This window comes from Dipodomys merriami, unplaced genomic scaffold, assembly GCF_024711535.1.
Source record: "Dipodomys merriami isolate MVZ:Mamm:240054 unplaced genomic scaffold, mDipMer1.0.p SCAF_63, whole genome shotgun sequence".
NCBI classification, from domain to species: domain Eukaryota; kingdom Metazoa; phylum Chordata; class Mammalia; order Rodentia; family Heteromyidae; genus Dipodomys; species Dipodomys merriami.
In genome coordinates this window covers 6799099-6822504 of record NW_027206213.1, presented here as the reverse complement: position 1 = coordinate 6822504, position 23406 = coordinate 6799099, and the positions used below count along the sequence as shown (strand labels likewise).

Genomic DNA, 23406 nt, shown 5'->3' with positions numbered 1-23406 from the left:
ATATCTTTCTTTTCTTTTTTTTTTCTTTCTTCTGCTTATGTGGTGCTGAGGAATTGAACCCAGGGCCTCGTGCATGCAAAGCAAGCACTCTACCACTGAGCCACCTTCCCAGCTCCAGATATCTTTTCTGTGAATCTAGAGACAAACAGGTTTCACGGTCTTAGGAGAGTCATGTGATCAAAGTAGAAAAGTCTGAAGATTGAAAATCATAACATTTCCACAACTACTGATTCAGAATTCCCATTTGTAGAGGGCTGCACCCTTGTGATTGAGCATCAAGCAACAATAAACACTTTTTTTGTTGTTACCGGTCATGGAGCTTGAACTTGGGGCCTGGGCACTGTCCCTGAGCTCTTTTGCTCAAGGCTCTTCTACTTTGAGCCACAGCACCACTTCCGGGTTTTCAGGCGGTTAATTGAACAAGAATCTCATGGACTTTCCTGCTCAGGCTGGCTTTGAGATTCTCAAATCTCAGCCTTCTGAGTAGCTAGGATTACAGATGTGAGCCACCAGCACCCAGCTCCAACGTACACTTTGTTAGCTCTGAGTTTGGTTGCCTGGTAAGCGTCTTTTGAAACAACAACAAAAAGGCAATAGTTGGGGCTGAGTGTTAATTCCTCACTGTGACTCTCCGGAAGGAATGGTTTTCAACTAGCGGAGGTAAGGGTCAATCCTCACCGGGTCAGGCGTGTCTTTCGGGTGCGCCTCGGGCAGGGCTTGCCTCCCTGGAGCGCACGCGGGCCTGACTGGCGGCCGTGGGCCTTTCAAATCGGGACCATCAGGGCGACCATCCGGTGTACCTTAGGGCCCCAAAATGCTGTCGCCAGCCGCTTGGCGTCATCGTGGTATGCAGAGCTTTGGGGAGCCTGCAGGGGCGCTACGTTTGGGGGCGCTGAATGTGGGTGGTCCCCGGGTCCCCCTGCCCGTGGCGGGTGTGGCTGGCGCCCCGCCCCGCCCAACCCGCAAAGTCCAGCGGCGTCTGGAGAGGTCAGCGCTCAGGTATTCGGCTGCGCCTAGACATCAGCCCGGCCCGAGGCTGCGGCGCGGGTTCGCGACCCAGTGCCGCCCCCCTGCCGCCCCCGCCCCGCACCAGGCATTTCCTGCTTCCCGAGACTTGAATGGGACCTCGAGGAGACCCGGCGCACTTCACCACGAGAACCAAGACCCTCCCGACTCCTCCCTGGCCCAGGTTGCCCCCTGTCCCGCCGTGGAACCATTTCTTGCCGTCCCCAGTACTTGAGGGACCGCCCGGATCCCGTCTAGGCCCCGGTCCGACACGGGCCTGGCCAGGAAAGGTCATCGGAGTCCTTCGGTTTCCCCGGGAGTCTCTCACGGACGACCACGAGGGGTTTAGGTTTGGGGCTCGACTTGCGGTTTGACACGCTTGGAGTTTCAGTCTGCGGGGCGGGGGCTGCCTGTCTTTGGAGCCCTCTTTCCCCACCCAACCCTAGGCTTTCCAGGTGAGGGCGTGAGGGGGGGGGGGAAGGCCCCTGGAAGGCGCGGGGCGCGCTCACCAGGGCAGGTCCCGCGAGCCGACAGGTTGGCCCGAACCCCCGCCTTCCCAAAACTTGGGGTGCGGGTCCGGCCGTCGGCCGTGCGGGGCGGTGACGCGAGGGGCGGGGCCAGTCCGGATTGGCAGGCGGGCCTGGGGGCGGGGCCGGGCCAGGCGCCCCGAGGCGGCGGCGGCGCCGGGAGTCGGAGCCCTGAGTGTATTGCTGTGGCCTGGGTGGCGGCAACAAGTGCCGGAGGCAAGGCGAGCCGAAGCCCGAGCCGGAGCCGGAGCCGGAGCCGGAGCGGTGCCTGCCGCTGACCCCGCCGGGCCACTAGTCCCGGGCGCCGCGCATGGAGCGTGAGCGGCGGCGGTCGCCGGGCTGAGCCGCGCGGAGCGGCCGGGACGTGGATGCGGCCGGGATCTCCCGCCCCAGCCGCCCCCCCGGAGCTGGAGCTGCTCCCGGACAAGGTAGGGCCCTGCGTGTGGGGGCGCCCTGCCGCCTCCCCCTTTCTTACATGCCTCCCCCTCCTCGGCCCCCGACCCTCTCTTGGACCCCTTCTCCCGCGCCGTCCCTTCGCCAGTTCCGGCCGGCTCCCGGCGCCTCCGCCGTGGACGCCGCTCCTGGGTGGCTCCGGCCGCCTCCGGGCCTCCGCACCTTGGCACCCTGGAGGAAAGAGATGGCGAAAGCCCGCTGCGGTTCTGCAGAGCCTCCTGCCCCGTTCCGCACCCGCCCGCCCCGGGCCTGAGCACGGTCCCCTTCCCGCTGCACCCCAACTTCCGGGCCCCCCCTCCCAAGCGAGATAGGCTTTGGGAAGGGGTGTCTGCGGGCTCGGCGTCCTCTTCTGGGGCACCCCGGCGTTTGCGGGGGGGGGGTGCGGATCGCGCGGTGTGGGATCGTTGGCGGCGCCCCCGCACCCCACCCTCGCACTGCGCCGGCCTCCGGTGCCGCATGGGGAGATCAGGTGTTCTGCGAGCCCGGGAGCCGCCGGCAGCCTCTCCCCGCCCCCCACCGCGAGCCCGGCCACCCGGGTCCCCAAGACCGGCTTCTGTGAAACTTAGGGAGAACCTTCCCCTTTGACCTCTATGATATATACATACATCCATGTACATGTATGTACGCATGCACACACGTATGCATGTGTGCTACGCCGCCCGTGTGGAATGGAGCTCCCCGGCAACTTGCCCGGGACGCCGGGAGGTGGGGGAGCCGGCAGGCCCCGAGCGCCCCGCGGGCTTCGGCAAACCCCTCGCGGGCGGGAAGTGGGCGTGGGGCCGCGCCGCGGGGCTGGCGGCCGCGGACCCTGCCGGAGGCACGGAAGCACCGGCTCGTTTCCCTAGCCTCAGTGTGTGCACGCGGGGTTGGGAGGCGCTGAGCGCCCCCGGGGTCTTCCATCAAGGAGGGGAGCCGACCCGAGCCACAGCTCCTAAGTGCCACGCGTGAAAGGTCAACTTTAAAACACGGCATCTTCTAGGTTGGAAAGGATTCCCGAACGTAGGGGTGGCTTGTTTGTCTCTGCTCCCTTGCCTCCCCAATGGCCGCCCCAACTCTGCAAACTAATTGTTCAGGACAATTAGAATCCTGTTTTCCTACCCTTCCCTGGTTGGAGCTTTTCAGGTTGTGAAGCCAGTTGGTGACGAGGGGCTCGGCGTGTTCTAACAGATTCTCCCGGGGTAATTACTGTGCCTCGGAAGGTGATGGGGTGGCAGAAGAGGCGACCGCGCCGGGAGTAGGACGTGGAAGGCGGGGACCGACCGGCCCAGCCCAGCCCGGGGCTCTCTGGTGACAGCTGACCCGGAGGACTGGCCGAGTGGGGCGGTCACTTTCCTCTTGGTTTTGAATGGAGATTATTGAGCCTGGTGGAATCGGGAGTTTTATCCAGAATACGAGTACTCTTAAGCCAGATTAGGATTGTCAATCAGACCAGGGCTGGGGCCTGGTGGAACTGCACTGGAGTAATCCGAATAAACCTTCCCTTCCCCCACCCAAGCCTATTCAGGTGTCTTTATAACTTCACCTGCACCCCTCTTCCCCTGCCCCCACCGTGGGAGCTCCCCGCCCAGCGCAGCAGCGAAGACTCACTGCTCTTTGTTGTTGTTGGTGGTGGTCGTGGGGTCTGAACTCTGTCCCTCAGCCCTTCAGCTCTACCACTTGAGCCACAGCAACACTTCCGGCCTTTTCTGTGCTGAGGAATCAAACCCAGGGCCTCAAGCATGCAAGGCAAGCACTCTACCACCAAGCCACCTTCCCAGCCCCTAATGTGTTATTTTTGGTTCTTGTTTGTTGCTTGTTTTGGTGCTGGTGGCATATGTATGATGAAAGGCCTAATTCTCAATTAAATTTGAGTTTCTTCAATCACTTCACACAAGTCTGGATTCTGTGACTATTGTTCACGGACCCTGGGCAAGTTGTTATCTGAGCCTCATTTCCCACATTTGGATTTGGGGACAGTAATACCTGCTCTGCAGGATTGTTTTTGAGGACAAAATAGAATGATTGCCCATCATCACCTAGCACTGTCCCAGTGGAGTTAAGAAATGCTAAATGAGGCCTGGTCATTTTTGGGATCCATGTAGAAGTTTCTCCGGGCATCAGCCTCTCCTTGCCAAAATCATGACCCTGTAGGAACTGTTTAGATTTGTGTAGATTCAAAATCAGCTGAATTTGGTAGACGTGGATAGTGGGTTTTTTTTAATTCAAAGAATGAAATTGCATTTGAGGAAAACACTTTGCGTATGGTAAAAACACTGTGAATTGATTTTTTTCTGGCCTGGTGAAGGAGAGCTGGCACATAGATGCCAGACTTTTTTTTTTTAATTTTAAGCTCTCACTTGTCTTTCTGTAATTCTAATAAACTATAATTATGCTAAAAATAGAAAAGTGGAACTGATATTTCATGGTTGACTTTTCTCCATACTGTTTGTTCAAATGTATTTTCTTTACCCTTTGAAATTAAATATGTATTATTTTCCTTCTTACTATGAAGGCGATGTACAGCCGGGTTACTGTCTCATAAGTCATGAGTACATTTCTTTTTGGACAGTGTCAACTCTTCCTTCAATCTCTCCCAGTTTTTCTTTCCTTTCCCCGCCCACAAGTTATATAGTTCATTTTCAGTATAGTGTCTAGAGTGCCACTGCTGCATTTGTTCACCTTTTGTCCCTCCATCTCCCCCCCTTCCCTTTACAAAGACAGATAAATGAACAAACAAGATTTAAAAAAAGAGAAAAACAAAAACTTCTTGCTTCTTTTTCCTGAGTTCATTTTGATAACTATTAATATGATAAGAGGCATCGAGGCATTTTGCCTTAGTGTTCCTCCCCTAAGAGTGTCCTAGTTTAAACAACATTAATCCAAAAACATTAATCATTTTACTTTCCATGATGGTATAAAGCAGAGATATTCTGGACAGACAGGTGGGAGGGGAGGGGCTTTTTCAGCTGATGGACGGATTAGGAGAAAAGATAAAGCCTTTGTTTTTCAAAGAAAAAGATTTTTAATGTTTCCTCGTAATTTTAGTGTTTTTTTAAACCTAATTCAGAGACAGATTTGTCCTTGAAGTTCTTTGTCCTTGACACTAATCATTACTTTTATTCTTCCTAGCTAACTTGCTCAATGACTTTTTCTGGTAGAATTATCAGACCGTCTGTTTAAAAGTTACTAAATGCACAGGATTATTTTATAAATACTGAAATCTTGCAACTGGGATAATATTTGATTGTGCAATCAATCCATTGTAACATTTCTGATAGTGGTGCATAAATTACCAGAATAAAATTTCTCTTAATGGCCATTTTGTCTTCTATGTAAATGCTTAAGGGAAACTAAAGTCATTTTCATCAATTACTTGGTGTGTACAAAAGGTTAAAATACTGACGAAACGAGGTTGTGGTCATTTAAAAGCCATATTTCCTGGCTTCATAATGGAAAACACCCAGTAAGGAGGAGAGCACACCCCCAACAGGTGTGGATCCAGCTGTCTTTTTCTTCTTACTCTCAGTTGCCCTAGCTGTTAGGAGGCACTTGCCAAATCGGTTTCTAAATTGTAGGATGAATATAGTCCTCTCTCTGGAGAGGCAATTATTGTTTGCATAAGAGGTGTGTGCGTGTGTGGGATAAGGCTTTGAGAGAATTGATGTAATGATTTCATCATCATCTACTGGTGATAGGGCTTTTCACCCCATACAAAGCCTCAGTGAGAGGAGCTTTTTATTTGATGGAGAAGTTGTTAATGGGCCTCCTTGCTTACTTTACTGCTGGAAAAAGATATTTGTACTGAGTTTTCTGTTAAGCTGGTTGGCGGTGTTGGCATACTCCGTATGCTTTGTCTTCTTGACATGACTTAATTATTATAACATAATTCAACTTTTTAAGAGTTTGAATTGTTGATAAAAGTACAACATATCTTGAAATACTTGTGTTAACTTGAGCTTACCACATTTAAAAAAAAATTGCCACAAATAATTTCCTGTGCCCCTCTAAATGTTCCCTTAGAGCAGAGCTTAATTTTTTTCATTCTCACTTCAAAGCTGATGTGGCTACAGTGGGGAAATTCCCAGTAGCTGGGAAACTGATACTTTCTACTTTTCATTCTGTGACAGTTTAAACCAGGTTTACTTCACTCTAATATGTTGAGCCTATGCATTGCTTACCAGAATGTGTGTGTGTGTGTGTGTGTGTGTTTGTGTCTGTGTGTGTCTGTGTGTGTCTGTGTCTGTGTCTGTGTGTGTCGTGGGGTTTGAAATCTGGGCCTGGGTACTGTCCCTAAGCTCTTCAGCTCAAGGCTAGCTCTCTACCACTTGAGCCACAGTGCCACTTCCAGTTTTCTGGTGGTTAATTGGAGATGAGTCTCACAGACCTTCCTGCCCGGGCTGGCTTTGAATAGTGATCTTCAGATCTCAGTCTTTTGAGTAGCTACGATTACAGGTATGAGCCACTGGCCTGGCTACCAGAATGTTTAAAAAAATGGAATATCCAAGGTAATCAATGGTAGAGTTGGGTCCAGGCTGTGTCAGTGGTTGGGTGTGGCTTCAGTGTTTAATAACATGAATTTGGAATTCATTGGCTGAGGTTGTTGCTTATTTATTGATTTTTTTGGTAGGTCGTGGGGCTTGAACTCTGGGCTTGGGCGCTGTCCCTGCACTCTTCATCTTCAGCTCAGGGTAAGCGCTCTACCCCTTGAGCCACAGCACCACTTCCGGTTTTCTAGTTATTTGGGCTGGCTTTGAACTTCGATCCTCAGATCTCAGCCTCCTGAGTAAGCTAGGATTACAGGCGTGAGCCACCGGCGCCTGGCTCTGAGGTTATTTTTTTTCCTTTTGAGATAAAGCAAAGAGTTGTGTATGCAAAGGGCACTGATACTCAAGGATGCACTCATGTATGTGTTTCTAGCTCCCAGATCAAGTCTGCTACACCAGAAGATTCCTGAGTTCCTCTGAAGTCAATATTACATTGTCACAGATGTGACTTCTCTCTATAGATTTGTTAAAAATTAGTTTTCATTAGTTATACAGTGGGAGATTTCATTGTTATATTTCCACAGGTTAGTTTCATTTAATGTGGGGAGGGGTCTGTTCTTATATTTTATTTAAGTAGTCATACAATGTGTAGTGTTTTGTGAAATAGACCTGGTTGAATTCAACTTTTATTTTTGTCACTTGATAGATAGACCATAGATAGTCCTGTTGCTGGAACTCTCTTGAGTGAAGGATATACCTAAATAACATGCATTTTCCTTTTCTCTCTTTCAGTCAATTAAGGACATGATAACTAAAGCAACTAGATTTTCTCTGTTTAAATAAAGTATTTTATATAAAAGTTACATGGGGCTCTTCTTGAAAGTTAGAATCAAATCTGTTGATTCTACACTTTGTTGATGAGGTGTTTCATTTAAATGTATACTTCTCTCTGGGGTAGTCACTGGAATGTCCCATGCTGGGTGGCTGGCTTACTTGTGTGGCTGGAGCTAGAGTACAGGAGCTAATGAGAATAGTTTATATTGGATTCCAAAGCACCTGGGATTTAGATGAGTCTTCAATAAGAGCCCAAGATGCTCAGAACAACACTTAATGGCTTTATGTTTTGTGAGACAATTATTTCAGACATAAGAGCACAGGGCCAGTTGTTTGAATTGCTACTTCCGAAAAGCTATTTAAAACGTTTTTGATGTTGGTAATCTTACTCTGTAAGTGTATTAAATAGCCAGTCCTCTCACATCCCTAGTGTGTCTATTGGATACATTTTTATACTTTTGGACTCATTCTTTATGATGTGGTGCTATTTTGGCATTTTTCCTAAAAGGCTTCTTTTTTCTTATAAGTTATTTATTTAGAAACAATATTCAAGATTTAAAAAAATGAAAATTCCACCATGACTTGGCACTGTAACTGCTGCTAACAGCTTGACTTGGTCCCTCTGGGTGCTGTTCTCTGCATTTATAGATTTTAGTAAAAACACATTAGGAAACTGTGTGGGCCCACTAGAGGTGCTGGCAGAGAGGACAGGAGTCACCGAAGGCTCTGCTCAAGTCCTTCCACTCCTTGTGGCTGTCCATTTTGTCAATAGTGCTGAGCACTCACTGGCTATGTGAGCGGGAACCCCTGTTCTTGGTTCCCTCTCCCCCATCATGAAGACCTCAGGCTAGTGACTAGTGAACTGGAAGCTTGTGTGCTAGCCCACATGCACTGATTGAGCATCTAGTGCATGCCCGGTCCCGTGTACCGCTTTGTGTATTGTAGCTGTCAGGAAGTTCTGGGTCTTGCAGTGGGTGGGCACTAACTGGGAACTAAGGAATGAGCAGTTGTATCTGGAGCTCACGGTAGGTTTCCTGGGCAATGACATTTGGGCTTTGCCTTGCAGAATGAACAAATAACACTTCAGGGGCAGAGAAAGGAAGACAGACAGGGCCGAGGGGTTGCAGCAGGGAGGATAGAAGACATTGCAGAAGGCTCATGGAGGGCTGAGAGCAGAGCACTGGGGAGCCTGGAGGAGGGCAGTGGGCCACAATATTGCACCTGATAGTTCAGAGGTAGTGGGGAGCTACTAGAAGTTCTTGCTGTGGAGCAGGTGTGGTGTCCTGTCTGGTCAGACATGTATTGAGGAAGTTAGCTTGAGCCAGAGAGGTGGGTCAGAGTTCAGGCTGCTCAGGGCCCCTGACAGGGCTTCCCTCTTCCCTTTCTTTATTCTCTGAAAGAAGTCAGAGGGATCTTTTAAAAATGGAAATTACTGGGACTAGGAATGTGGCTTAGTGGTAGAGTGCTTGCCTAGCATGCATGAAGCCCTGGGTTCCATTCCTCAGTACCACATAAACAGAAAAAGCCAGAAGTGGTGCTGTGTGGCTCAAGTGGTAAAGTGCTAGCCATGAACAAAAGAAGCTCAGGGACAGTGCCTAGGCCCTGAGTTCAAGCCCCAGGACTGGCAAAACAAAAAAGGAAATTACTGCAAGTTACTTCTCTACTTAGACTCCTCCACTGTTCCCAATCTCCTCAGAATGAAGGCAACGTTCCATTGTCACCTACAAGGCTGCTAGTGACCTACCCTCCTCTCCCACCTCCTCTTCCCTCCACTCTTGAGCTCACCTGCCTCTGGCCATTGTGCCTGCTGTGCCCTCTGCCTTGGCTCACCCCCAAGTCTTCTCTCCCTGAGTAGCCTTCTTAGCATAGCTTTGTCCTTATTCGCAATTCTGTGCCCTATTTCCACCTAAGCACTTACCTTACAATTGGCTGTGTAACATCTTTTTTTCTGTTTGTTTTAGACAGATACCACTTGGTTTAAGTAAGTGCTTGCTGAGATTTGTTGACTTAGACCACCTAATTTGGCTTGTGAGTGGGGGAACCGGTGGCCCCACAGAGCAGGGATGGTACAGGATAAAGCATGTATGTTGTATTTAAAGAGGTGAGAGATGAAATGACTCATGGTCATTTTATGGAAGGAAAGCAGTTAAGGGAAAGCAGTTAAGAAAGGTATGGAGGGAGGTGAGTTAAGATACTGGGCATTGGGCAGCTCCCCCCCCCCCAGTTTAATAGAGTCTTAAGAGTATCCAGGGGACAAAGGTGTGTGATGAGGGAAGATCAGCAACACACTTGACCCAGCACTGCTGAGGGCCCCCTGGGGTGGTCTTGGTGGTGGATAAGGTTGATAAAGCTGCCAAGAACCAAGAGGACCAGAGGTGTTAGGGGGTAGTCCTGTGCTTGGGATGGGGTACGGGTGGTGCCAGCAGAGGTGGCTGCCCTGGAAGTCAGAAGATTGCAGGAATGGGACTGTAGGAGTAAAGCAGATTGGAAAGGTCAAGGCAGGGCAAGGAGCTTGACAAAGGAAACCTGCCACAGCTATCAGAGAGGGAGAGCGTTGCCTCAGGGAGTGAGAGTGGACATTTCTGTCTGTAGAAGACTCCAGAGGAACGTTCCTAGGGCTATAAGGAGGGTGAGAGAAAGTCCAGCAAGAGTGACCCTGGGTAGGGAGACGAGTGATTGAGATCTTGTGGCAGGAGGTTTTGGTTCCAGGGTTGACATCAGATATCTTGGTAACCATGGCAGCCCACTCAGTGTTGGCTTTGTACACCCCCTCCTTTGCAAAATAACATAAAACCTGTACAGCCACTTTCACAGGTGCCTCGGATGAGTCCACCGACATCAGGAATTCAGACTATAGGTGTTAACACTCTAGCAGGGTATTTAGGAGACATAAACCTCAGAATTGTGCTTCAGATTTTTCTAAGTTGTTTATTTTCTTTGAAAAGCACTTGACATCCAAGTGCTGCTGCTTCTTTTTTTTCTTTCTTAGTCTGGATCAAGGAGTAACAAAACTGTATTTTTAAAAAAGCCACACCCTTCAGGTTGGGCCCTAGCTTGTTTGTTGGGAAGCTTGGTCATTTTCACCATCAAATATAGTTGTCTAACGTTGAAAGAGCACAATTGGTTTGTTACGATGTCACCATTTCCATATATTTGGCCATCCATATCTGTGAGTTCTTCAATGGAGGGTGTAGAACAATAAATAATAAGTTAAACACTGTACAACTACTTACATGTATTTACATTGTATTAGGTTTTGTAAGTAGTTGGTAGGTCATATGCAAATACTGTGCCACCTTTATTAAAGACTTGAGCATCCCAGGGTTTTAGGATCCTCACGGGTTTTGGAACCAATCCCTCTTTGGTACTAAGAAATAATAAGTATATTTGACACTTGAAGCTAGTGAGATGTAGTTTTACACATACGATTTGGTGGCTAAATATTAAAGCTTGTGTATGAGGAACTTTGTAACTTTTGTTCTTTAAATGAGATGCAGCCATTTTACTTTTCTTCTCTCTTCACCACATAAGGAATTATTTTCTTCAAATGAACTTAAAATATCTCTCATGAATGCTCCTATTTTTAACTGAATGTTTCTCTTTTGAATTTTTGTTCCTTACGTTCTGATGGATCCTCTTAGGGAAAAAAAAAAACTCTTTGTAATGGAAATTTTCAGGCAAATGCAGACACTGAGTGGTGTAGTAAAGGCTCAGGTGGGCATCAGTGGTTTCAAGGATTGAGATAACTTAGCTTTTTTTCCTGTCCCTACCCCACTCATGAAACCATCTAGAAGGGGGAGAAAGGTACTGACAGCATTAGAGTGGGGATTAGAGGCTGTGGGAGTGGTAGATCATGCAAGGACAGTAAAAAACAGGCCCAGTGGAAGAGGGTAGATAGCTGGAAGTGCCAAGATGGATTGCTGTGGTCTCTGATGATTCTACATCAGTTATTTCTGCAGTATGTAATAACAACAGTCTTTGACATAGTTCAGGCTGGAGTGGTTTGAATTTTCTTGTTAAAAGACACCGGGTTTCCAGCTCAGCAGTCTGCCCATATTTTGAGCAAACACCACCATGTCTTTTATTTTGGTAACATAACACACATTTTTCTTGGCAAGTGATCAGGGAAGGCTATGTTACTATTTCACCTCCTTAAATATGTAGCCATAAGTCTTGGTTGAATGATTGAATGATTCCTCTGTCCCTGCTTAAAAAGTCATTTGGATGAAAGGCCAAAATGTCACTCTTCTAGAGGATATGTATTTTAAATCCGAGTGACTTTTTTTTTTTTTTAAAGCCACTTAGCAACAACAAACCTTAACCACCTACCAATAACTAGTTGAAATTCAACCAACATTCGAGATAGGGAGAAGAGGCAAGAAAGGAATCAGGTGGAATCTGAGGGTGGAGGGGTGCGTGGTTTACTTGTGCCTACTCCCAGAATTGGTGTCACTAGGAAGGTTGTATCCTACCAAGAGAATGGGCTTGGATGTTAGGGAGAAGAGGTAGTATCCCAGAGTTTGAACAATGTGAGTGAGGAGGGACTCTGGATACTTGGTTACTGTGATGCTGGGAGCAGGCCCTTTCCAAAGCATTGTTTATGGCACTTGGGAGTGAGATTCAGGGATGGATCTTAGCTCTTCTGGAGCGAATCCATCTGGAAGCACTGCTGGATTCAGGGGACTAAAACTCTCTTTAAAGAGCCCTCGGTTTGGATGGTGATCCTGAGTGCTTAAATGAGATACAGTGCCTGGGAGAAATCAGTTCATTCACAGAGGAAGAGGCAGGATTCGAACCTAGGCCTTGAAGGATGGGGGAGGAGTGAGAAGGATTTCAGGTTGAGTGGTCATAGCCTGTACAAAGGCATGGGTAGGGAGAGCAGCAGAGGTTTTTAAGGGTTTCTAGTCTACAGGAGGACATCAGGAGTGGGGTCTGGATCTAGATTCAGATCTGGTGAGAGAGTTTAAAGAGAATGGGGGTGGCTGTCTCCCCTCCCCTCTGGGACACCAACTTCACTGCTCTGTGCTTGAAAGTGAGGGGGACACTTGAGTTTCCATTTCCTGCGTCCCTTCTCCACTCTGTGGGAGCGTCACATAAATGACTCTGCAAAGTGAGGAAACCTTAATAACTACTTCCTAGAACTGCGTTCCTGAGAGGCCTGGGCCCACTACCGTGAGTGCTCTGCCATGTGAACTCAGTGAATGAATGTCAGGAAGAGTGTGTTATGTGTTAATTTGTCTTGTAAGAAGCATATTTAATACAACCTTGCTTGTCTCATGTTCTTCCTCTAAGGTGTCAGACCTTGGGCCAACTTTCTCTTGATTCCTTTTATATATTATTTAAACATTTCTGCACTTGACAACCTGCAGGATGTTCTGTGATTGTTTTTCTTTTTTAATGAAGTGTTGAGGCTTTGAACCCAGATGCTTATGCTAGACAAAGGCATTACCACTGAGGTACACCCTGGCCTTTGTTCTGTAATTTTTATGTCTGTTTTGAAGAGTGAATCTCTCTGAGATTCCAAATAGGTAAGTTGAGGGGTCTGGAGTCTGGGACTGTGGTCCTTTACGCTCCCTGATGTCTTCTTTGGTATAACCAACCATGTATTCTCTTAAGAAAATTTGTCACTGGCTGGGAAGGTGGCTCAGTGGTAGAGTGCTCACCTCGCATACATGAGGCCCTGGGTTCGATTCCTCAGCATCACATAAGCAGAAAAAGCAGGAAGTGGCGCTGTGGCTCAAGTGGTAGAGCACTAGCCTTGTGCTGAAGAGCTGAGGGCCAGCACCCAGGCCCAGAGTTCAGGCCCCACGACTGGCAAAAAAAAAAAAAAAAAAAGGAAAAAAGAAAATTTGTCACTAGAAACTTCTCAAAGGCAATTTACAAAGTTACTTAAACACAGTGACTGTCATTGGTATATATTTAAATATTTATTGAAGTTACAGAAAAGCAGTGATTAATATGCTTTTTGCAATACTAAGTTGCTATGTTCACACAATGCTTTCCTAATTTTTCGAGGTTATAATTTTTCATGTTGGAAGGGAGACAGTGTAAACACTTATATTTGCAGAAGGGGAGACAAGAATCGTCAAAAGTAATTTACTAGCATTCAGAGGTTATTTGGGCTTTGTCTATAGAATACCTGTTTGAGGAGACATAGATCCTCTCCTCATCCTTTTTTTTTGGTGGGGGGGGGCAGGGGGCATCATAGGAGTTTTATCTATTTGGGAGTGAAATCTTTTTTTTTTTTTTTTTTTTTTTTTGGGTCCGGTCATGGGCCTGAACTCTGGGCCTGGGCGCTGTCCCTCAACTCTTCAGCTCAAGGCTAGCGGTCTACCACTTGAGCCACAGCACCACTTCTGGCTTTTTTCTTTTTCTGCTTATGTGGTGCTGAGGAAACGAACCCAGGGCAAGCGCTCTACCACTGAGCCACCTTCCCAGCTCCAGGAGTGAAATCTTGTCAATACAAAGATACTATATAAAACACCCACAGGAACTTTTTCATTTTATAAATTGTTCACAGATATTTTCTACATAATCCAATGTATAACAGAAAAATGATAAATCCTTTCTGTTTGTATACAATGGAAAAACAAATGTGTGTATATAATATATAACTAATATATAAATATATAGTAATATGATATATATCATATATGTATTATACAAAACAAACCTTAACTAGTAGACATTAACAAGTTGACAACTTGAATCTATAGATGAGAAATTAGAAAGAAATCAGAATTTATTTAACATCAGCCACTTCCATATCCAAGTGTTACTCTGATTAATAAAAACTTGCTGATGAAACCGGATGCCGGTGGCTTATACCTCTAATCATAGCTACTCAAGATGCTGAGATCTGAGGATTGCTGTTCAAAGCCAGCCAGGGCATGAAAGTCCGTGAGACTCTTATCTCCATTTAACCACCAGAAAACTGGAAGTGGTCAAGTACTTGTTTTGAGCTGAAAAGCTCAGGGACAGCAACTAGGCCCTATGACTGACAGAAAAATCCACAAAAACAAAACTTGCTGCCAGATGCCAGTGGTTCATGCCTGTAATCTTAGCTACTTATCAGTCTGAGACCTGAGGATCAAGATTTAAAGCTAGACTTGGCTACCAGTTAACTACCAAAGGCTGGAAGTGGAACTGTGGCTCAAGTGATAGAATACTAACCTTGAACAAACAAGCTCATGGACAGTATCCAGACCGAGTTTAAGCCGCAGGACTAGTACTGAATTAAATAAATAAAGAAACAAATAAGTAAAAACTTGCTGCCAGTCAAGCAGTATTGTTACTTCTCATACTTCCATATTAGTTTTTCACAACATAAGAAACTGTTGAAAAGTCAGGGAAATCTTTTACAAAAATAAATCCTCAGTTTATTAGAAGCATGAATATGTGTGTGATGGAATTTCTTCCAAAGCAGTGGACTTTCAAATCATCCAGAAATCACCAGTCAGAACTGAATTTGTATTTGCTGGTATATTTTGCCTATATCCAAGAGGTTCAGTTAAATCTACATAGGAGCTGAAATAAAACTTAGTGATGAGAGGATTGGGAAATCTGTTCATTTGAAAACTATCTTTTAAAAGAAAAAAGTCAGCTGGACACTGGTGGCGTACACCTGTAATCCTGGCTACTGAGGAAGCTGAGGTCTGAGGATTGAAGACAGCCCAGACAGGAAAGTCCATGAGACTCATCTCCAATAAGAACTACTCAGAAAAAGCCAGAAGTGGTACTGTGGCTCAAGTGGTAGAGCACAAAAAGGCTCTAGAACAGTGCCCAGGCCCAGTTCAAGCCCCGGGAATGCCAAAAGAAGAAAGAAAAGAAAAGGTGCCACCAAAAGTTGTTTCTGTCAATTAATTATTTTTGAAAAAATCACAAAATGTTTCTTCCAGGGAAATGTTACATTCTGTACACTGCTATGAACAAATGTCTGAGACTGTGGGCTGTTGTTAACTTTCTTCCCTGTACCCTACCTCCCCAATGTCTATTGACCATAAAGCAAAGTGTTCACAGTAATGACATAGGGAAATACCACCAACAATGAACAAAGACATGAAATCTATTCATTCTGTTGCTACTTCTGATTTTTTTTTCCCTCTCTTTCTGAGAGTCTTGGCTACAAAGCCTAGGCTGGCTTCAAACTTGAAATCTTTCTGCCTTAGCTTGCTGAGTGCAGGTATCACCGTATTTCTCTGATTCTTTATGGCAGGAAAAATGGCATGGTGACTTTCATTTCCAAGTGCTTAATATTAAAGTGACTGTTTTAAAATTTTGAATTTCTGCCTCTATTTACAGTCAGTTATTGCAGCCTGTGGAACTAAGTAGTGGAGAATGTGTCATTTTAAAAGTCAATCTAAAGAGTTTGAAGGGAGTCAGCTTTTAATTTGGACTAGTTAGTAATTGAATTTTTTATACATTTTACTGTGTGCACTGACATTTATCACTTTTTAATACCTACATGAAAATATTTTTTCTTAATTTAGTTCACCGGCTTTTCTGTATATATACCTACAGACTTGAGTTAGAACCACCTAAGTGACACCAAATTAGCCATTGACTGGCCCCCTCCAAGCCCCATCTCAGTACACCAAAATTGCCAAGCTACGGCTGGTGGCCTACTTATATCCAGAAGCAATTACACAAGGTCAGTTTATATAATGACATTCTGTTTCAAGTCCAGTAGAGTGATTTGTGCTTGAGCATTTTTATTAATTTTTAATTGCCTTCTTCATCCCTTCCCCCATCCCTTGGGCCTGCATTTGTTTATAGGTTTATTTAATTGTGCATGACTGTTTCCTGAGAGATGTTTTCAGGTGACATATTGCCTTGAGATGGTAGCAGGTAATGCTCTCCTGATGGGTGGGATATTTGGGGGGAAACTTGGGAATTGGGAAAGAAGAGTGGCCAGGACATATAAACTTACCAGCTAGGAACCAAGGGAGGGATACTTTTTTTTTTTTTTTTTTTTGTCGTGGGGCTTGAACTCTGGGCCTGGGCGCTGTCCCTCAGCTCTTCAGCTCAAGGCGAGCGCTCTACCACTTGAGCTACAGTGCCACTTCCGGTTTTCTGGTGGTTTATTGGAGATAGGAGTCTCAGGGTCTCTCCTGCCCGTGCTGGCTTTGAACCGCGATCCTCAGATCTCAGCCTCCTGAGTAGCTAGGATTACAGGCGTGAGCCACCAGCGCCCGGCTGGGAGGGATACTTTTAAGAGTGGGCTTGGAAACTTAGGTCCTTTATATGAAATTATCCAGTAATGATTGTTTCAAGCAGTTTGAAGAGAAGATTCTTGATCAGAAAGGTAAAAGAAGAAAGATTTTCCTTTAGGTACATCCTATTTCCTTTACTGTTAGTAGATTTATTGCCTGTTGAGAGGCAGACAGTCCTAGAGATACAGCCCAGACTTCCTGTGGAGTGTCAGACATGTTATCACAGAGTGCTTATTCAGATCTACGTGGGTGAGATGTTGTAACAGAAGGAATTAATAAAAGCAAGCCCAAGTGCAGTGGGAGTAATGGGATGGAGGAAGAGAGTGGGATGGATGAACTTCTTTGTTGTTTGTTTGTTTTTATATTGATGGCTCAGAATTGAAACTGTACACTTCGGAAAAAGACTAAATAAGTTTCATTGCTGGACTAACTACTGCTGGGAAGTGGTAGCAATCCTGGTTCTTCTTGCTGATGTTGCCTTCTCTTATGGCTCTTTGCCCCTGGGAGCCTTGTTCTCCTATGTAACTGAGGTATTTGGAGCACGCCATCTGTAGAGTGCTGGAAAAGAAACTTGTTCTTTCTGGTAATGAATGGGCTGTGATCCCTGTATGGAATGTGTGTGTATGTTTTTAGAATAACAAGGCAAGATGATCTAGTATGGGTTGGTCAGGATGGCTAGTACTAGTTCTTTGGTTTTCACCCTGTTTTCTCAGAGCAGGATAGTTTGGGTCTACCTAGGTCGTATCAGTCAGGCTGTGATGCTGAAGGGTAGTAGAAAGAAGGTTCAGTTCCGCTCTGGTAAATGAAGGCTTTGCTTGAACTTGATTGTAACTAGATGAGTTTAAGTTCTTGCTAATTTATCATTCTTTTTATGGAAAACGAATGAATCAAAAGTTACTCATGAGTTAGGAAACACATTAGCAGGAGATTTTATGCTGGCACTGAAGGTACCTACCTGTATTACTGGACTAAGACCTCCCTTAGGTGAGGGAGTGATTCCCAATCAACCAATTTGTTCCCATTATTCCTTTCTAAATTTGATTTTTCCTTTTTAAAGATGTCACTCCCTTTGGATTGTTTACGCTTTCCTGCATATTCAGTGATTTCAGCTCCTTAATTATTTTTTTAAAAGTACAACTTGATTTGGGGATCTTTGATGTCCTCTTTCAATGGCATTGTTGCTGGTGAACCATGTAAGAATGTAGACTCAGGGTTGGGTCCAAAGTCCACAAACTGTCTCCATGGGGATTAGTTCTCTGACCTCAACCTAATTGCTTCACATTTTTGAGCTTGTTGTGAAGATTAAACGAGAGGAGAACATCCTGACATAGAATGGGAAAAGGACACAAGGAGTAGGAAAATCAGGAAGGAAGCTTGTAAAGTAGGTCTAAGGGAACGATGTAAGGACAATGTCCGTCGGCATTGTGGACCACTTCATGCCCTTGGATGTGCCGGGAGAGCTTCATTCAGTGTGGCCTTTCTTTTTGGTGGTCAGTGAGTAGAATATCATGGCTAGATGCTAAATGACTTCAAAAGGCTGTGTTCCCTTTGCAGTTTTCAAAAGAAATATTCAGATGATGATGAAGAAAGCATGCGCTTATAGTAAGTTGTCTTTTAATTACAGCAAATGTTAGAAATAGCTCATGCCTATTGGTTAGCAATTGGTAAGACAGACCAAATGTTCCTGTAAGTTGTCAGGAGTGTGTGTGTGTGTGTTGGAGATCTGATGAGAGGAGACAAACCAAACCTGTGCTTTATAGAGATTAAGTCTTAGTGAACTCAGATGTCACCTTTATTTATGATCATGTGGACATCCGATTTGGAGTCCTTCATTTCTCCCTTACTTTGTATTCCTATTTGATACAGTTTTCAATTTTTAAATATTGATGTGAGATTTTTAAATATTGATGTCCCTACAGTCTGTCCAGCAGTGGTTTTTGTCAGGTTAGCTGTGAACAGGACTCTTCTTCCTAGTGGGGAGACCGTAGGCACTGCCAGCAGCTCCAACCCATTCTTTTCTGGGTAGCCTCAGCAACTATCTGCCCTGGATCTGGCTGTGTTAGTTGTTGCCTGCAGACACCGGGTGATCCCACCCCACCTCCTTGTTTATCCTGTTTGTCCTCACATTCTGCATTCTGCCCGCCGAGGCCCTGCCCCAGTCACCTACCACCACCTAAAGAACTGTCATGTGTTTATTGACTGTCACTTCAAGGTACAGGACTCATGTTTTATATCCTTTCACCTCATCTCCAGAATTAAAAATGTTTGTGGTTAGAGATGATTTGGAGTTGCTGATAAAGAGTTTTAATGGCACAAGACAAAAATATATGCCATATTTTTGTTTGCTGTTACCTTGTCTCTGAAAATGGATCTGGGCCCTTTGTGCTTGGTGTAAACTGAGGGCTCTTACTCCTTTTGCAAGAGGAAGGGATTTTCCTTCTGGAGCTTGATGTCTGTGTGTCTATACTTTGAGCACCTGTGAATGATTGTACATTGCTAGAGAACCAGTGGTTTTCCTGCACTCCTGGTGGCTGCAGAACACAGCTTTCACCAGCACATGACTGCTGCTTTTTCCTCTGGCAGCAGTGGTGAGACAAGGGAGCATGAGATAGAGTTGCCTGCACTTTGCCCAGTCACTGCTCTGCATCCTGTCCTCAGCCCGTGTGTGCGTGTACCCCTCCCTAGCCAAGTGGGCTGACAACCTAGTGAGCTGGCCACTTAATTTATGTGCTAAGCACTCCCTGCGCTGTTCCTGTTCACCTGTCCCTGTATACATGTCTGCCTAGCTCTCCTACAGGGGCAAGCCACTTTAGTTCCCAGTTCCAGTAGCATCCTGACAACTCTTTCTGCCTGCCCTCGGTTCTGCATACCAGTTGACTTATCTATCCCATAACCCAGAGAGTTGTTCCTGCTTTCCTGGTGACTGTAGACCAACTCTATCTAGGTCACCAGGAACTTTTCTACCATCTGCACCTTCTTCAACAAATTTTGAAACCCTTCTTTTCAAACTGGTCCTTTTGTGGGTACTTTTCTTCTGTAAATGAAAAGTCACTCTGTAAATTTTTTCTCCATCTTCTTAGTTACTCACATATCATATCTTTGTATTATTAAACTTTCCTTGCTTGAATCACTGACAGGTTTATGTTTCCAGTCTGAAAAACCTACAGCCCAGCTAAGTCTGCAGAAGGCTGAGTCAGAGAGAAGTATTCAGAGCCCCCTGAGGTCGTGCTGAGAACCTGGTAGACTATACTTGTTTGTACATGGTTCCTAGAGGTTGGAGTAGAAATGTTACCACACCACGTATAGCTTCTTAACAAGCTTCTACACCACCTGCCCTTCCTAGGAAGGGACTGTACTGCTTTGTAGCCTGTTTTTTTTTCTAAAATGATTGTTCCCTGGTAGGTAAATAGACACGCCCTGCCCCAGGTTGCAGATCTGTGTCCGGACTCTTCTTGTATGCTCATTGTCCTGTTGTTGAAGGCCAGGGACCTCTACCTCCCTCCCCCATTTGGGGGTCTGCCGGGCAGGAGAGCTGGAACCTTACCTGGAAGCACTGTTGGGTCCCCCACACAGCATCCCCGCACAAGGGAATGCTCCGTTGGCCTGCTGAGTCATGCATGAGTTGCATGGTGACCTGACTGAAAATGAGAGCTGGGCTGCACTTCCTGACCAATCACCTCTTCAAGTCTTACTCCACCCCCTCATCTAATGTGGACTCACTATTTCTAAATTCTGTCCTCTAACTCCAGAAAATCCTTCAAGTTTTTCCCATTGTATGTATCTAATTAACCTGGTTCTACTTAAATTCTTACTGTGTTCATGATCTTGACCACATGACTAACAAACACCTCTGTTCCTTTGCTAAATCCTGAATACCTTTCAAATGCCAATTGCAAGGTGTTATATGGTTCAGGATGATCACCTTGATGATGGCAAATGGCTGTGTGTGTGGGGGGTGGGGGGCAACCTACCTAGAAGAAGACAGATACCCTGATTCCCAGGAGATTGGTGTGGTATTCAGACTGGCCATCTTCTTGAGTAAATCACCTTTCAGGGGAGAGTAGAGGTTATGAGGCCCTGAGAGCAAGCTCTGGTTGTAGAGCAGATAGTAATTAGGTGTTGAGGTGGATTGTGCCCCAGGCTGAACTGAACAGGGGAGAGGTGAGGGATGTGATGGAGGTGGGAACGCAGGACCTCAATTCAAAAAATACTGGGCTTTTTAACCAGGTACCTGGAACTTGACCTATTGCAAGTGGGGGACCTAAGTAGAAGGGTCTCTTTGAGACATTCTGAGACCTTTCAGAAACTTAGAATGGTCAGACCATGAGCCTTCCTTTTGAAGGCTGTAGATGGATAGAAGAAAATGTAGTACAGAGGCAGCCAAGAACAAAACCTGAGACATGTGCTATCATTTCAGTCTTGAGTAGAGGGAGCAGAACCCCTTAAGAACTATTAAACATCCATGACATGGTAGACAGCAAGTTGGTATGGTTGGTTATATCATCTTCATTTTATAAGGAGGCTGAGAGAAGTGCAATAACTTGCCACAGGTACGGCAGAATTAAACTCTGATTGGTCTAACGGCAGATAGCAGACTGGTTTTCACACTGAAGGTGCTTTAGAATATCTCCATCCTCAAACATCTGCTAGCCTTGCTTTTTTTTTTTTTTTTTTTCCTTTTTCCTATTGGTCCTGGGACCTGAACTCGGGGCCTGAGTGCTGTCCCTGAGCTTTATAGCTCAAGATTACCACTCTACCACTTTGAGCCACAGTGCCACTTCCAATTTTCTGAGGGTTAATTGGAGATGAGTCTCATGAACTTGCCTGTCTGATCTGGCTTCCAACCTTGGTCCTCAGATATCTCAGCTTCCTGAGTAGCTAGGATTATAGGTCTGAACCACCTGTGACTGTCTGGGCTAGCCTTGTTTTAATAAACAATTATTATCTTGGAGCTGGTGGCTCCTGCCTCTGTAATCCTAGCTATTCCGGAGGCTGAGATCTGGGAATCTCAGTTCCAAGCTAGCCTGGGCAGGAAAGTTCATGAGAATCTTACTCCAGTTAACCACCAAAAGGCTGGAAATAGAGGTGTAGCTCAAATGGTAAAGCTTAGCTTTGAGTAAAAAAGCTCAAGAGACAGTACTCTGGCCCTGAGTACAAGCCCCAGGACTGGTGTATGTGTGTGTGCCTGTACACATGCACTCACTCGAGCGCGCGCACGCACACACACACACACACACACACACACACACACACACATTATATAATCTTTCTACTGAGAACCTAAAACACTTTTCAGCTTATTAAAGGTAGGATACATTGACTTCTCTCTGTCATTATTTTGTTTCCCTGCTGCCCCCCGCCCCTCTTTTTTTGGAAAATCCTGTATGTGTTTATTTGAAGAATAAATCCAATGGTTAATTTCATTTTTTGTCTTGCCTTTTGTTTTGATTGTTGACAGTAGAACCCAGGTTCCCCCTCCTCTATGCTAGGCAAATGCTCTACTACTGAGCTACAACTCCATCCCAGTGATTAATTTTATTTTAAATGACAAATAAAAATTGAACAAATTAGGCACGCTGGGTTTTGAGAGAGTTGTAACAATGAGTACCAGAACATGCCCTGCCAGACACTTTGATCTATAATACTGCCTGTGGGGACATGTGGGTGAACAGATTCATTAGAAGTACTTTTCCCTTTTAATTTTGGACGTGAAGGGAAAAAACTAATAAGTAGGCACCAAATTCCTTAAACTTAGCATGTAATTCTGTGACTTACAGACCAAAAAATAGAAGGAGACACATCTCGGCCTAGTGCCAGCCTCTCTCGAGGGAATAGAAGAGTGCTGGAATTCCCTCACTCTAGCCCTGGCCTCTTGTTCCCATTAGGGAATGAACTTTAGGGACAGCCAAGGCCTTCTGGTCCCACTGAGCCGCCAGATTCATTGCCTCCTCACCTGCCATCTGCCATCATGATGCTGGGAGCTGTTTTCTCCCCCCAGAACCACTTAGCTGCACATGGTTTGTGCCCCTATTTGTCTGAGCAGAATTTGGGAAGGGCTGGCAAGGAGCAGGCAACAGATGGAATAGCATACGAGGTGACAGTGTTTGAGAAGCCATTCTTGACAGGCTCCTAGAGCAAGGGGCACAAGGAGGCACTACTTCTCTGCCTTGTGATAAGGCCTAAGGCCTGGGATCCTTCTGTATCTTTGAGCATTCGTGAGTTGATCTTGTTTGAGCAGGAAGCAGGACTTTTTCAAGTGGAGGCTGCTAACTTACACATTGCTGGAGATCACATCACAAACTTGGCTTCCTTAGTCTGATAGGGTAAGAGTCATTGGGTCCTCTCAATTCATGACTACAAGAAGGTTCTACCTTTCTTTTATCCAGAAATTTGTGGGTTTTTTTTTTAATTTTTTGCTGTGACAAAAGAGCTGAGAAGTGGCTTAAAGGAGAAAAGTTTATTTTGACTTACTGTTTTGAACTTCAGTTTATGTTCACTTGGCTCTATTGCTTTGGGCCTTTGGTACCACAGTTTATTATGGAGGGAAAGGAAGGAAGTGGAGATGTGACTCAAGTGGTCGAGCACCAGCCTTAAGTGGAAAAAGCCACAAGTTCCAGTACTGGCACAAAACAAAAAACTGACATGAAGAGTAGGGGTTGGAGAGAGAAGGGTGGGGGGAGGTGACCTTCCAGTATCCCTTTCAAGGATATGCCTTCAGTAAACTAACTTTTTACCTCAACGCCTCTCTTCTTAAAGTTCTGCTACTTCCCGCTAGTGCTACAGGCTGTCCATTAGGCCTTAATTTAGCTCATGGCTCTGGGGGGCAGGATTGGGGTGGGGGGAGGAGACATTTAAGATCCAAATCATAAAACCCCAGTAGGTACTTGGGGGAAGTACGGGGCATGCTGGCCT

At 45.7% G+C, this 23406-nt stretch overlaps 1 protein-coding gene across 6 annotated transcripts in view; it reads left to right on the top strand.

Annotated features, from left to right (window-relative positions):
* The first annotated feature begins 586 nt into the window (after nucleotides 1–586).
* The window catches only part of LOC138815263 (N-acetyllactosaminide beta-1,3-N-acetylglucosaminyltransferase 2), a 180307-nt gene continuing 157487 nt past the window's right edge, over nucleotides 587–23406 (top strand). The window contains exon 1 of one of the 6 annotated variants that reach the window (XM_070004554.1): nucleotides 587–660. Coding sequence is in view for 1 of the 6 variants with exons in the window: in XM_070004556.1 (XP_069860657.1) it covers nucleotides 1901–1960 (60 nt within the window). In the remaining 5 variants the exon portion in view is untranslated. Of the gene's footprint in view, nucleotides 661–1684; nucleotides 1961–6633; nucleotides 6653–23406 lie in introns of those variants that run through there. The other 5 variants (XM_070004556.1, XR_011368236.1, XR_011368238.1 and 2 more) reach the window with 5 other exon arrangements.